Genomic DNA, 16,095 nt, shown 5'->3' on the forward strand with positions numbered 1-16,095 from the left:
TTCCAATAACGCCTATGGCAAAGGCGTTATATAAATTTTTCAGACAATATTCCAATAACGCCTATGCCTTAGGTGTTATTAGAATTTCTCAATCAAATATTCCAATAACGCCTAAAGCATTAGCGTTATTGGAATTCTACCATTTTAGCTTTTATTTTTTGAAAGCTCTCGCATTTCATCTATGATATCAACGAACATAGTGAAGATGAGTAAAGATATGCAATTAATATTCCGCGTTGAATAAAATAACATGCAACATGAGTCAGTTTTGAAATTAATTGTCTACTTTGGCTTTTATATATATATATATATATATATATATATTGTGAAATTCGTCGGAGAACAAACAAATTTGGTGGCGTATCTCGTGGGCATTAGAAAAATGTGAAACTTATAAAAATAAAGTTTCGTCTAAAAAAACGTTAACATATATACCATCTGCGTTTCCATTGAACTTATGTGTACAAGGAGTGGAGTTAGTTAATGTTCCTACGATTGAAAAATTAACTTCGGACATTGGTGTGAAGCATGAGTTCGAGCCCGACAATACCTACATCGTCCCGTGGTTCTTGTATTTCCATGGTCCATTTCCATTGGGTAGCGACGAGTTTGTCTTTGTCCAGGACGCGAATCTCGCCTAGCAGAAAATGGTGGAAGTATAATGTGCTCACTCCTCCATTCAATTTCAGAGTTTGGTGGATAAAAATTACCTGCATAACTCATTATGTAGTTCTGTAATGAGAAAACATTTGGCACGAATGAGTCATATGTAACTCTTTGAAAATGACATGCAGCAATGATATGTGCAGAGGGTAAATTGTTGCTATTCCAGTGGCCACAGTCGCAGGAAGGATCTACTAAACAAACTCTAAAAAATCGTAGTGGACGTTGCGTGGCATGTCGGCTTTCAAGAACGACCCCGTACAATCCCATTGAGTCTTTATATCTTTCAATGGTGGCATTGTATGCGAGTGTCTCTAGTTTTGTCAACTGCTTATTAATTTTGTTAGGCCAACGCAACCCTTTCTCCTGCATCCTCTGACCCGCTGTTCGCCTGTCCGCAAACATTACCCTTATCTTGTGAAAAGTGAGCCTTGCAAGTGCAGTCACTGGCAGCATATGACAACCTTTCAACGAATTGTTGAACGATTCTGATCCATTGGTTAACATTACGCCATACCGATGCCCACCATCGTGGGACAATGTCCACTTCTCGACGTCAATGGCTTCAAGGTAATTGTATGCTGCTGGCCAATCCGCTCTGATTCTATCCATTGTGCTTTGAAACTCCCGTTGTGTAGCTGTAGTACCAGCTTCCCATATTAAAGATCTCAAAATCGTATTCCTCGACGACTTGGTCATCACATTACTCCGAACATGTCTAAGACAATATCAGCAGTGTACACGTGAAGCATGTAAGACAGTCAAATCCCTAAATGCCGCGTCGATCCCAGCATGCCGATCCGAAACGATGCACATTGATTCGTGATAGGGAAAGATATGTGATAGCACTAGTCGCAAAAACCAAGTCCAGTTGGCTGCGGTTTCAGAGTCAACTAAGGAATAGGTGATTGGAAAGATTTCATTATTAGCGTTCGTCTCGACCGTTAAGAGGCGGTTGCCTTTGTATTTGCCGTAGAGGTGTGTACCATTCACACCAATAACCAGGAAGTAATATCGGAGTTCGTCTATCTTAAGCTTAAAAGCTCAAAAAGCATACAAGAAATGACCGTACGACCGGTCGCCACTCAGAGATGGAGATGGTGTGAACTGAAACTCAATTACGGTGCCGGGATTTGTTGCCTTCAACGTCTGGAGGAAACTGGGTAGCTCATTGTACGACTCAGCAAATTTTCCATACTCATTTTCAATGTTTTTTTGACGAGCATACCACGCCTTCCTGTACGTCACATCTAAGTCGTACTCCTTGTTTACATCGGCTTGGATGTGTTTGACTTTGTAATGTGGATCGTCACGGATCTTAACCAATGGATCAGAATCGTTCAACAATTTGTTGAAGGGTTGTCGTATGCTGCCAGTGACTGCACTTGCAAGGCTCACTTTTCACAAGATAAGGGTAATGTTTGCGGACAGGCGAACAGCGGGTCAGAGGATGCAGGAAAAAGGGTTGCATTGGCCTAACAAAATTATTAAGCAGTTGACAAAACTAGTGAAACTCGCGTACAATGCCACCATTGAAAGATATAATGACTTAATGGGATTATACGGGGTCGCTCTTGATAGCCGAAATGCCATGCAACGTCCACTACGATTTTTTAGAGTTTGTTTGGCAGATCTTTCCTGCGACTGTGGCCACTGGAACAGCAACAGTTTACCTTCTGCACATATCATTGCTGCATGTCAATTTCAAAGAGTTACGTATGACTCATTCGTGCCAAATGTTTTCTCATTACAGAACTACATAATGAGTTATGTAGTTAATTTTTATCCACCAAACTCTAAAATTGAATGGAGGAGTGAGCACATTATACTTCCAATAGAAATGGACCAGGGAAACACAAGATCCACGGGACGATGTAGGTATTGTCGGCTCGAACTCATGCTTCACACCTATGCCTTAAGTTAATTTTCCATTCGTAGGGTCATTAACTAACTACACTCCTTGTACACATAACTTCAATGGAAATGCATATGGTTTCTATGTTAACATTTTTTTTAGACGAAACTTTATTTTTATAAGTTTCACATTTTTCTAATGCCCACGAGATACGCGGCCAAATTTGCTCGTTCTTCGACGAATTTCACAAAATAAAAAAAATATATATAAGGCCAAAGTGGACAATTAATTTCAAAACTGACTCATGTTGCGTGTTATTTTATTCAACGCGGAATATTAATTGCACATCTTTACTCATCTTCACTGTGTTCATTGATATCATAGCTGAAATGCGAGAGCTTTCAAAAAATAAAAGCTGAAATGGGAGAATTTCAATAACACCTATGCTTTAGGCGTTATTGGAATATTTGACGGAGAAATTCTAATAACGCCTAAGGCATAGGCGTTTTTGGAATATTGTCTGACAAATTCATATAACGCCTTTGCCATAGGATTTATTGGAATTGTATATAAATACAACTCAGTCCATTATATAGAAGCACAACTACCCCCATTTTGCTCCTAACTTCTTATCGATTTTCAAACTCCTTACCAATTCACACATTTCTCTTCCATCATCATGGATATGTTTGTAGAATTTTCGAAAGTTTCATGCGTCAACCAACAACGTTATAATATAAAACCGTTATTTCGCAAATACAATAAACGGAAGGAAATTATTGTATGCAATTATAGAGCATACATCACAAGATCAATATATATGTTTTGCACCTCTTTCGTGGGTAAAATATATGAAAATGCTAGGACTAAATGTGTCCTATCCAATTGCATTTCATAATTTTCAAGATGCAGAGCGTTATACCTATGACATCCTACAAAATGGCCTACGAACACTTATCCTTCCATCACGTAAGTCATTTCATATTTAAAATTTATAATGTCTACTTATAGCTATTTTTTCCTTTGCTTTCTTGTTGCTTGCAATGATAAAAGAAAAAAAAAATAAATAAAAAATAAAAAACATTTTCCGGATATTACGAGATCTACTATTTTACGGTTTTTTATTACAATTAGATCGCGTGTGACCATGGTAAATTTATCAATTTTACTTCGATATATTTCGTTCTTTTATATTTTAATCAAATTAGTTTTTGACATGCGCCCTAATTTTGTTTTTTATAAAATTCCAAAATGCATGTATCGACATCTAATGCAGCACTTCACAATGACTGCGATCTTGAAACATGGTTCGCCGTCGCAATCGATGTGTCAGTTGAAAACATGCACTTTACTACAGTAATTTCTGAATTCATTTAGTGCGAATTCGTTAAGAACGGGAGATAGGGTGTTATTTAGACATATGAGTTTCTTCACTTTTGGAACCTTTTGCTATACCTTCGACGGCATGTTGAAGAGGTACCACCACATTCCTTCTCGACCATATCAACCAAGTAACTATACACTTTAATGCATCGCCAAAATTTATATTACTTATTACAACAACCATTAATTACTCGTTTTTTAAACATTAGATCGAATACGTGTAAAGGCAAAATCTGCTATGTCCCCATCATATTCAATTGATGTAGAACGATGTTGTTCTTTGTATACTGATTTCTCTCAACCTGAAGCGGTAAGAAATAATATACATTCATAATATTCTAATGAGTAAATACCCAAAATGGTCCCTCAACTATAGCTAAATTCACAAATTGGTCCCCGACTTTCAATTTTAACCAATTAAGTCCTTAACTTTGCAATTTTAACACGATTTGGTCATCCGTCTATTTGACCGTTTGTTGACCGTGATATCTGAGGATATATATGTAATTTCATTGCCGCCCGCCCTCATCCGCTGCCGTGACACAGTCTATCGCCCATGTAACGCCCCACTTTCTTAACTCTTCGCTTAGGTACGAACTCAACTACATTGAATCCAAAGGGGGGATGAAGAAAGAAGACAGGATTTGACAGATTGCTTTCGGCAGTGGATTCAAATGTAACAATGCGGTCTGAAAATGCAACCGGAACCTTAAAAAAACCTACAATGGACCATGAAATTACATATATATTCTAAAAAATCACAGTTAACAAACGGTCAAATAGACTGAGGACCAAATCGTGTTAAAATTGCAAAGTTAAGGACTTAATTGGTTAAAATTAAAAGTCGATGACCAATTTGTGAATTTAGTTATAGTCGAGGGACCATTTTGGGTTTTTACTCTATTCTAATTCAACTTGTATCCTCTTACAATTATTTACTCATTCATTTTTTTTTTCTTACGTCTCTATAGAAAGTTAGATTGTCTTCATTCCTTAAAGATTCTGACGAGTTCGTTGATGATACGCTGAAAATAGTATTCGATCTCGAAAGGTAGAGCTCTACTTTGGCACAACTTTAACTTTTTCACAGAACGGTGGGAGGAAATAATAATGCATTTTAATATTAATACAACACAGGACGATGTGGTTTTATTTATTTTGGAGGACAACGTTGTACTAATCATGGTTATTCGTCAATGTCATGTTGAAAAAATGTATCCATGGTCGGTTAAATATTTCATTCATGACAGTGTGTATGATGAACTTAACACTTTAAATATATGATAATAATAATAATAATAATAATAATAATAATAATAATAATAATTATTATTATTATTATTATTATTATTATTATTATTATTATTATTATTGTTGTTGTTGTTGTTTAAAAAAATTTAAAAATAAAAAATATAATTAAGACAATGATATTAACTACTTGGGAGATTTATTGACAAAAAGAGTATTCAAATCACACAATAAATTGAGGTGGGAAACTATCTCGCAATGTCCTTGTTTGACAATCAGCAGTTACCTCTTCAATATTAGTATATATTTAATATTTTATGTCCTAATTTTTATTTTCTCTCCCTTATGTCCCGTATTTAGTTTCAACCATACCTATACAATTATTTTATTGACAATTATAATCAATCTTGAATATAATTTCTTGCATTTTTTAACTTATAATTGCACATTTAAATACACAAATTTAACATTCAATTACCTATGCATAAACAATTCCAATATAATCTTGTCTTGATATACTTTAAAGTACTTATTTTAAAAAATAAAAAGAAAAACATTCGGCATTATCTCAATCGCGCAATGCGCGTAAAAAACTAGTATACTAATAAGAGCCCAAGAGAGTTAGGCCTATAATGCGTAGAAAAAATGACGGTCACATTTATTAATCATATGAATGGCTCAGATTGCTCAAAAATTGATCAGATTATAATTTTTCAATATGATTAATAGGCAGATAGGCGGATTATAATCCTGAAACGTAATTGAAATATTAAGTTTGTTCTAAGTAATCAAAAGAAGATTAATTAAACGAAGAAAAAAAAAACTTAACCTAAATTTTCTAATGCAAGAAAATCAAATGATTTTTAAAGTTCTTGATTTATAATCTTTGATGCTCAACTTTGATTGTTATGTATTTAGTCGAACTAATTATTTGACCAAAGTTTATGTTAAATATTATATATATATATATATATATATATATATATATATATATATATATATATATATATATATATATATATATATATTTAATACATTTAACATATTCGTAGTATATGTTTAACAATTATGCCAACTCTAATTGAGATAGGGTTCGAACCTAAGACCTTTCTTATATAAATTAATGTGTAAATTAAGAATAATAAATAGTTAACGGAATATTTCGTTACTAAAGTTTATACTAACATAATTTATGATTATTTATGAGAAGAAAATAATATAATAGAGGGTAAACCGGTAAATAAGGAAAATTATTTAAAAAAAATACTCAAATCAAAATAATATGAACCATTCATTTTAAAAAATTATGACACCAACATTTTTTGTTTTGTTCCAGTTAAGGGCTTAACATTATTGGCAGATTTGTAGATTGTAGATATAGATTGTAATTTTAAACGATTTTTGTTAATGAATAATTAAAAATGATCATATGATAATAATACTATGATCAAAGTGAATATTCTTTAAAAAAAAAAAAAAAAAAAAAAAAAAAAAACTAAAAGTGATTTGTGACCTATAAATATATGACAAAAAATAGAATTAACACAAATAAAAAAGAAAAATGAAAAAAATGCAGGATCTTACTAGCTACTAAGTACTAACTACTAAGTCACCGAGCTAGCCGTGAAGTGCGAAGCAGAGAAGAAGAATGGAGGCGCTACACCCATTCAAGCACCTCATCCACTTTGCTTCTTTGAGGTCTACCCGAGCAATTCAATTTCGAAACCCTTCTTCTTGTTTCATTGTTCGCTGTTGCTCGTCGTCTTCTTCTTCTGCCGCCGCCTTCGTCACTGACAGAGCCGCCGGCCGTAACCGGCGGTCCTCATCTACCACCTCCACCTCCGATAGAGAAGCCATTCGCGCCATCCGCATCAAGAAGGTAAATGAAGCTCCGCAAAATTACTCGTTTTACGCAGTGTTTGGGTCTAATACTGGACCTTTTAATTTATAGATGGAAATTCAATATTTCTTATGCTATATCAAGAATTTCATTGGTAAGATGAAGTAGGAACTGGGAACCGAAGTGAAGATAACTTTGATTGGCTTAAACGCCGGTCTTTATGAAGTATATATGTGGTCGTGACTGTCTATGAATATGAATTTTGAGGAAAGGTTTTACGATATATTCTCACTGCACTTAGCAGTTGCATATGCCATTTGGATGTATTTGGTTGCGTGCAGTGTAAACATTTGGCTATCCTTTTAATGAGAAAATATCATTTCATAAGCTACATATATGTGTTTTCTCAAGCTGAATATTTCTGCTCATATGCAGGTGGAAGAATTAAGAATCAAGGGCTTGGAACCCTACGCATACAAGTGGGATAGGACTCATACGGCTAATCAGTTACAAGAGATTTATAAAGATCTAGGAAATGGTGAAGAGTCAAACAATGAGAATGATTATGTCTCAATATCAGGAAGAATTGTGGCTCGCAGAGCTTTTGGAAAGCTTGCCTTTTTTACCTTGAGAGATGACTCTGGGACAATTCAGGTTTGTCATCCTAGCTGTTACTGTTACTGACTATGAAATGAAAAGTTGGGCACCTGGTAACTACAATTGCTTATCTCATCCTTTTCAACTGGCATTTTTTGAACTCATCATGCATCAGGTTTTTTTTTTTTTTTTTTTTTTTTTTTTTTTTTTTTTTTTTTTTTTTTTTTTTTTTGGTTTATTTAGATTATTTGATATTTGATTGATATTCTTATGTTACATCAATATTAATAAAATGAATTACAGTTTCTTCACTGTATATCTGCGTGGAAATCATGTCCCTTGTGCTGAAGTGAATTATTATTGGTTTTAGCTCTACTGTGAGAAGGAAAGGCTCTCCAGTGATCAATTTGACCATTTGAAGACACTTGTTGATATAGGAGATATCTTGGGTGCTCGTGGTTCAATCAAACGCACTGAGAAAGGTAACTTGGCATTGCTGTTCTCCTACTCTTTCTTTTGCATGTTTAACCTTATTGCTGTTGCCACTGTAAAAATATATTTTCACATGAACCTGTAACTTGAAAACAGCTTGCTAGGTATATGTCATTCTATTCTCTAATCTTTCACTATCGATCTGATCTTGTACTGACTAGTTTGAACTGGCATCATGGAACTCTGGAGATTTAAAAGCAATTAATTTATTTATTTCCTTTTCTAGGGGAGCTATCAGTTTGTGTGAATTCATTTTCAATTCTTACAAAGTCCCTACTTCCATTGCCGGACAAATATCATGGCCTAACAGATGTAGATAAGCGCTACCGGCAGCGGTGGGAACTTCTTCTTTTTATCTTTTAATATCTAATAGATAGATATATGTCCATAGTGTGTTATACACTGCTTATTGATTTGTGTTGTGAGGTGACACCTAGGTGATTGGGGAATTCAACATAACTTTTCTACTTATTGTGCACTTTGGCATAATTAATATATTTAGTGCAATAAAATATAATCGTAGATATACATATACTGATTATATAATTTTATTCTTGTTAACTGTTTTAATTAGAAAGTAAGCATAAGAGATGGCATTACACTGAATGCCAAGCAGTAGCACATAAAAAAACTGCATATTTCCTGTCTCTTAAAAATCATTTCCCTTGATTCTCTTGTCTTTGGAACTTGTTACTCTTTGATTACAATCTTTGCCACTTAATTTTTAGGTATATAGATATGATTGCAAACCCTGAGGTAGCAGATATATTTCGGAAGAGGGCAAAGGTAGGCTATTAAACGACTTATTTTTGTTGCAATTTCTTCTTTTTAAATATTTGCTTCTATAATTTATAATCAATATTTTTTGTTACTAGGCTCATTGTAATATCAAATTTTGCCACAATGACTTGTAACTGTCAATGGATCTGTTCTTTATTATGATCACCATAATAGTGTTGGGTACCCCATTTTGTTTATAATCCTCCGTGGAACTTTTCTCTATTGTTTAAACTTTAAAGATTAGAGCAATGATTACCATGTTGGGTCAAGGCATTTTTTATTTTTTATTTTTTTTAATTTTCATAGGACCTCCAGTGTGAAAGAAACAATATTTCTTATTTTTTAAAAACAGATTTCACACAGAGCTGATGCATCACTTCATTCTCTTTTCAGCACCACCAAAGTGATGCATGCTTGATGTACATCTGGTGCTCTGCAGCTGTACATATTTGGCCAGTAACAACTAAATATGGAATTATGCTATATTTGAATTCCATTAGTGCATCTTAAAGGATCTTTACTTGTCTTAATGATGCATGAATTCTAAAACGACTGTGCTTTTTTATTGCTGTGAGTATTGTCTTTCGGTTTTCTAGATTAAAAAGATATCACTCTATTCATATTTCCCCTTGTTTGTTATTTTACTTTGCATTTACTATTTTTTTCCTGGAGTAAATAATTTAAAAGCCTTTTGCTGATTTATTGATCATCTTTTAGGTTTCTGGCATGGCTAATAGTTGAGTGTTGTTGAAGTGATGCTGCTTCTAGAACTTGTTAACCTTCATCTTGTGCTGCATATTCTCTTAGTTGATAAAGCATATCTTTATAAATTTACTTTTCAGTGGAATAGAAAGCTCATCTTTGCCTTTTTCAGTAGATTGTTTCTGAAATTCGGAGAACAGTTGAATCTTTTGGCTTTATTGAAGTTGAAACACCAGTTCTTCAGGTTTGTGAATTTTCTTCTGACTTTACTGTGTGGTATGCTCCAATTTCCCTTTTTGATATGATATTTTAATGTTGATATCTAATTTCCATAATTTACACATCTTTTTGCCTAGATTATTCTGTTTGCCATTTTTTTAAAAATCATTATCCTTTCAATACCTGTTAATCTGAGTTGTAGAGTGTTTTTGTGTTTGATGGCTTCGTATACTAGGGAGCAGCTGGTGGAGCTGAGGCTAGGCCATTTATTACTTACCATAATTCTCTTGGTAGGGATCTTTATTTGAGAATAGCAACTGAGCTCCATTTGAAGAGAATGCTGGTTAGTCTTTTTCTGAGTCACCATGTCTTCTTTAAAAAGATGTTGCTGATGTTGTACCAATTATGAATCAGCCAATTTGTTTACATGGGAAGGCAGTTTGCTGCCAATTAGTTAGCTCCTCAAAATGGTAATCAACATGATGCTAATTGCTTCTCATTTTCAATTTATATATTTTTAATCTAGCAACACCTTGAAAATATAACATTTTAGCCTTATGTGAGGAAATGAATTTATATTCATGATATGATGTTTTTGTAGTCTAATAATGTTCTTTTTTGGGGGTACCATGACCCCTTGGTATCTGGTAGCTACATTGGACTCCGGCTAGTGCCAAGTCTAAGTACTACCGCACTTCATTTGGGGAGAAGTTCTCCATGTTGCTTCATGTTTTAACTTGAGACCTTGCATAAGAGGAACTTAGCCCCTTGCATTTGTACCACAGGTGGTTGTTGGTCACATGCATGCATGCATATGATATACCTATGAGACTCTATTCTCCTAATGACAGGTTGGCGGATTTGAAAAAGTTTATGAGATGGGCCGGATATTTAGGAATGAAGGCATATCAACGCGTCATAATCCTGAATTTACCACCATAGAGGTAATTTTTCCAATTAAGTTGGTTTGATGTTTTGTACAATAGATGGATGAGAATATACTAAGAATAATTTTTCAGTTAACTCTCAGTCACCATGGCAATGATGGCCAACTTTTCATTTTGAGTAGCTGTGATCGGTTTTATTAGCAATACATAAATTTATGACCAACTTTATTATTGAAATCATTCTTTAGATGTACGAAGCATATTCAGATTATGAAAGCATGATGAATATGGCAGAAGAGATTATTACAAGATGTGCTCTTGCAGTTCATGGGAAACTTACTGTGGATTATCAGGTTTGCTTCTTGTTTCTAATGCAATTTGTCTGGAACAAAATATTTAATGTAGACCCATGAAGATTGGTTTGGACAATGGACACGAGTGATAGCATGTTGGTAATAGGTGGCAGGAGAGGAAGAGGAGTAGATAGTTTGAAACTTTGATAGAAATGATGAAATATGATAATGTATTAGGGCTCACAACCGGTTCAGGCTTATTGGAGCTCAATGGACACAGTGTTATAGATTGAAAGGAAGAAGCTTTATGTTGTATATTTCACTCTGTACATGGATTATACTCATATATATATATATACATAGACCTAAAGAAATACCACCATACATTTGAAGGGAGGTTGTTAAGGATAGCTCTAAGAGCTTCTGACCCTCTGATCCCTCTAACAGATGATGACTCCTAATACAGAACTTAGAATGCATGTGGGCGATCAAAACTATGTTGAGATTAAGGTCTAATTGAGTTGACTTAGAATATTCAAGGATTTGTCCTTGGATTTCTTCATCTCAAAGTTTAGTTTGCTAGATCATTTATGGTTGACTTTTTCTGTTTTCTTTCCCGTTTTTGTAATTTTGTGCCCATTAAACCATCCAACATGAAAAAGCTGGCCGTGTAGGTTTAATTTGCTATTTTTCTTGCAATCCTTGGTTTGATCACAAAGGTGAATCTCTAAACACATCATTTCTGAATACTGGATTTTCTGCTTTCCTCACCAATACAATTCTTGGAGAGTGTGCTTGCTTTAGATGATCTTTCTGCTTATTGATCCTCAATCTTCAGTTTGCAGTCTTTGGTGAATATGATCTTTCTGTTTACCTACCAAAAGTTCTGAATGGTGTGTCATATTTGGTTTAGCTATTTGAGCTTGTAATTTTCATAACCTAACTTCTTAAGTTGAACAGGTATTCTTCTCTTGTTTGCATAAAATGCTGCTCTATATTTCATCCATAGTTCGCAATGTCATAGATGTTTTCTCTAGGAGGAGAAGAAAACATAGGAAAGTGGTTTGGTCTTTGCTCCAAAGATCTTTAGCAATAGGATTATTTTCTATTCGAGGTGTCATTCAAAGCTCTGAGAATATGAGTTGTATTCTAATGTTTTTTTGGTCTTGGGTTGAGTGTTTGCACCCTTTTATATTTTAAACTTTTTAGAGTTATAGAATGGTCAATGAGAACAGTATACTTCCTTTCAGGGTGTCGAGATTTGCCTAGAAAGACCTTGGAGGAGAGAGACAATGCATAATCTCGTGAAAGAAGCTACAGGAATTGATTTCAACCAGTTTGGTGATGATCTTACAGCTGCTAAAGAACTTGTTCTTAAAACAATTGATATTTGTCATGACAATCAACAGAAAAGCTATATTGAAGCATCCCGATCTGTTGGCCATTTGCTTAATGAGGTTAATCTGAGTGAGCTTGAAAATCCTAGTTTTATCAATTTGCAAGTGTACAATGGGCGTCTTCTATAACCCAAAAAAAAAAAAAAAAAAAAAAAAAAACCATTACCACTATATTTTGTGTTGAACTTTGAGGTCTAGGTGGAATCTATGAATCTATGATGCTGAGAAGTGTGCAAATTTTCTCAGCATGCTCCTTTTCATCACATATTCCTTGCAATAGTGTTCACTTTGATACCCCTTGCTTCAGGTCTTTGAGATGGTAGTGGAACCAAAGCTTCTTCAGCCCACATTTGTTTTGGACTACCCAATTGAAGTATCTCCACTTGCCAAACCCCACAGAAGGTAGGAGTATCTATCTTGGAAGAGCTCTTCAGAATGACATGCCACATGTTGAGCATATTTTACATTTTATTTTGGCCAACTAAAATGTTTCCAGAAGATATAATTGACTAATTGTGGGATAATGTAGTCTGGGTTATAGCATAAACAATCCCCACACAACTTTTGTTCATTTTCTGATATTTTTGGGTTTTTCACTTTTTTGTGGATTATACTTGATTAAATTCAAAATGATGGTTTAAAAAAAAAAATAAAATTCAAAATGATGGGGATTCACTTTTATAGTACAGAAGATACTTATCTACTTTTGATTGTTTTTTTCCTTCAAAACTAGGTCATATATCAATTTTTAGTCTGGTGGACTAAATGTATCAGATTTTTCTTTGTGGGCCCAGTTACTGATATGCCTAAGTATACACGATCTATTCGGCTTGACCAGATTAAAAGTTTAATGTGGAGATGATGCCCCTGTTGAGTTTGCTTTTTATATATATATAATTAAATTATGTTGATGCATCAATGGAGTAGCTACCTGCAACAAAAGCCTGAATAAACATTTTCAAGTACTTGCTGATTTACAAAACAAAATGGGGAGAAATGATTTTTTCACAAAAATGAATTGGTCTGTTCTAGTATGGCACACATAAGATGATATTTTTACATATCTTTCTTCCAATGGCTCACAAGGAAGAGAAAAGTTCTTGGTTTCTTATTTTTTGACATTTTCTCAGATATTCAGGGTTAACAGAGAGATTTGAACTTTTCATTTGTGGTCGTGAGCTGGCAAACGCCTTCTCTGAATTAACTGATCCTCTCGACCAGGTATTATTGATTTTCCTTTTTTGATTTTGGCTACTTTCAACAGACAATTTAGTCCATCTTATTGAGATAACTTAATTAGGCTAAGATGTTTTTTATGAGATACAAATCAATGCAATTTAGATTGATGATCCTTGAAGCATTGCATGACTGAGTTTTCTGGTGGAAGGATTCAGTTTCTGATGATTTCTCCTTGAATTCATTTGAAGGGAATAGTGTTCTGTAGTCTTTATGCCATAGATTGTGAAAAATATGAGGATCAGGAACTGGTACACTGGAGTTTTGAATCTAGTGTGGGTTATGCTTTCAGATCACCTTATGCATATTGTCATTTCATATTTTATCCTTACAGCAGATGTGCCGCTTTTGTATATTCTTTCATGATAAATGTTTTTGTAGCTCTGCAGTTTGTATAAAATGTGTAATACTGCCAAAAAAATCTTACAAATTCATTGTTAACTTGAATAGCAACTGACCCTCTGGCTTAACAGGCCAAGATAAGGCCTTCACACATTCACATTATAAGGTATTAAAGAGTTCAAATCCCGCAACCTCTGATATCAACTGATTCTACTCTTCTTCCAACTATTTTTTGCTCTTAGAATTGATGAAATTGCATTGTTGTATGAAGTAATTAGTTTTTAGTTCACAGTAATGCACATGGGTGCAATAAAAACTAGATAGTTATGGCATTGACAACAATTATATTCTCTTTGATGGAGCCCTACAAAGTGGTTGAAGTGCTGCACTTTATTTATTTATTTTTTTTGGTTGACGAGGGAAACCTATAGCTACTACCCGAGGGTGTGCACTAGGTAAACCCCGCCTTGTGACCCTAGCTAACAAAGGACCACAAGGAGGTAAACCAGCCTAGGTTGCCCATAGCTGATATGCTCAAACCAAGAGGACTGAGATTCAAACTCGTGATCTTGTCGTTACAAGTTTGTATCCTTAGCCATCTTGGCTGGGGTTACCCCCAACGCTTCACTTTTGTTACTGGCATATATATGCGGATTTACTATGCTGTGAAATTTGAATGTTGCACTGAAATTGTTGTAGAGAGGACGATTGGAAGAGCAAGTGAGGCAGCATAATGAGAAAAGAGAGGCTGCAGTTTCAGAAGCAGCTGTTGAGGGAAAGGATGACAAAAACGATGACGATGACGACGACTCCTATGAAGTGACTCTTGATGAAGACTTTCTCACGGCTCTAGAATACGGGATGCCCCCTGCTTCTGGAATGGTATCTTTACCAACTACTCTGCTTTTCTTATATCTCTAGGCTGTTAGCCGCCTTTCTTTATTGACCATTCTTCAATCTCTGACCACACTGACACAACACATTCCTTATGCTGAAGACGAACAATATCTCATCTCATCATATAATAACTAAATATACTGATGACGACATTGCCTATATGAACGTCATTTGCTGATGCTCGGTAGGACTGTTGATGTCAACTAGCTTATAATTATTTGTTAAAACCAAGATTGAAAAAATCGCTAGGCGCCTGGGGTCTGCCTAGAGCAATTAATCGGCGCCTAGGTGGCCGACCGCCTAGGCGCCGATTAGCCCGATTTTTGCAACACTGATTAAAACACCCGGCACAATCAATTTCACTTAGAGATTATTCTTATCTTAAACCCACTCACATTAGCTGATTTGAATCAGCGGCACTCTCCAGCCAGTACTAAACGGGGGTTGATTTTCAGGGACTTGGCATCGACAGGCTAGTAATGCTTTTAACGAACTCTGCCAGCATCCGCGATGTCATTGCTTTCCCAGTGCTCAAGGCTCAACCGAAACTTACCGAGTAGCAGCGGATAGGTAGGAATTCTGTTTCCATAAATTGGGTAGTGATGCAATCAATGCACATGGGTTCAACAAATTCTTCCATTTTTCTTCATGGGATCTTATGGGTTGTGTCACCCACCCATGTTCTATTCTTGCTGATTTTAAGTCAATTTTGGACAATGATCCCCGTCCCCACTATACTACCATTCTTGTCAAACGTTTTTGTTTTTTGAAGAGACAGCTTAAGTTGTTGGAAGACTTTGATGAAATACAGAGTAGATAAAGTGTGTTATTTTCTAATTAAACAAGTAGTATTTTTTATCATTTCATGGATGGAATACCGGCCTGTCAATGTATCTCTACTATATTATATATATCATTCAATATAGAGGGTATTTATGTCTTTTGCATGTTATTCTATTCATATTCTTTAAATTAATCTAACACCAGAATAACTTATACTAAGATTCTTATTGGGTAAAGCACAAATAAGCCACTGAACTATTTGGGAAACAGTAATTAATCCAATGAACTCAAATAACCTCCAAATAAGTCATTGAATCTGGAAAAGAGCAAATAAGCTATTGAATTCAAAAAAAAAAAATAATAATAATAATAATTAATATTTTTAACAGGTTAATATTTTATTTACGTTTCTTTTATTATATTCCACTACATAGTAATATATTTTAAAATAATTATAATTAAAATTGTTTTGTCTTATCGG

General features: G+C 34.6%; 1 protein-coding gene across 1 annotated transcript; it reads left to right on the forward strand.

Annotated features, from left to right (window-relative positions):
* Window positions 1–6,707: 6,707 nt before the first annotated feature.
* LOC109160099 (lysine--tRNA ligase, chloroplastic/mitochondrial) lies at window positions 6,708–15,689 on the forward strand. The gene is made up of 14 exons (XM_019308253.1): window positions 6,708–7,028; window positions 7,425–7,643; window positions 7,957–8,068; window positions 8,305–8,413; window positions 8,807–8,864; window positions 9,736–9,804; window positions 10,015–10,122; window positions 10,631–10,723; window positions 10,915–11,019; window positions 12,210–12,416; window positions 12,664–12,758; window positions 13,487–13,577; window positions 14,634–14,816; window positions 15,287–15,689. Exons 1-14 carry the CDS (start codon window positions 6,798–6,800, stop codon window positions 15,389–15,391), a joined length of 1,785 nt encoding a protein of 594 aa, XP_019163798.1. The 5' UTR covers window positions 6,708–6,797; the 3' UTR covers window positions 15,392–15,689.
* The last annotated feature ends 406 nt before the right edge of the window (window positions 15,690–16,095 follow it).

This window comes from Ipomoea nil, unplaced genomic scaffold (genome assembly GCF_001879475.1).
Source record: "Ipomoea nil cultivar Tokyo-kokei standard unplaced genomic scaffold, Asagao_1.1 scaffold2845, whole genome shotgun sequence".
NCBI lineage: Eukaryota > Viridiplantae > Streptophyta > Magnoliopsida > Solanales > Convolvulaceae > Ipomoea > Ipomoea nil.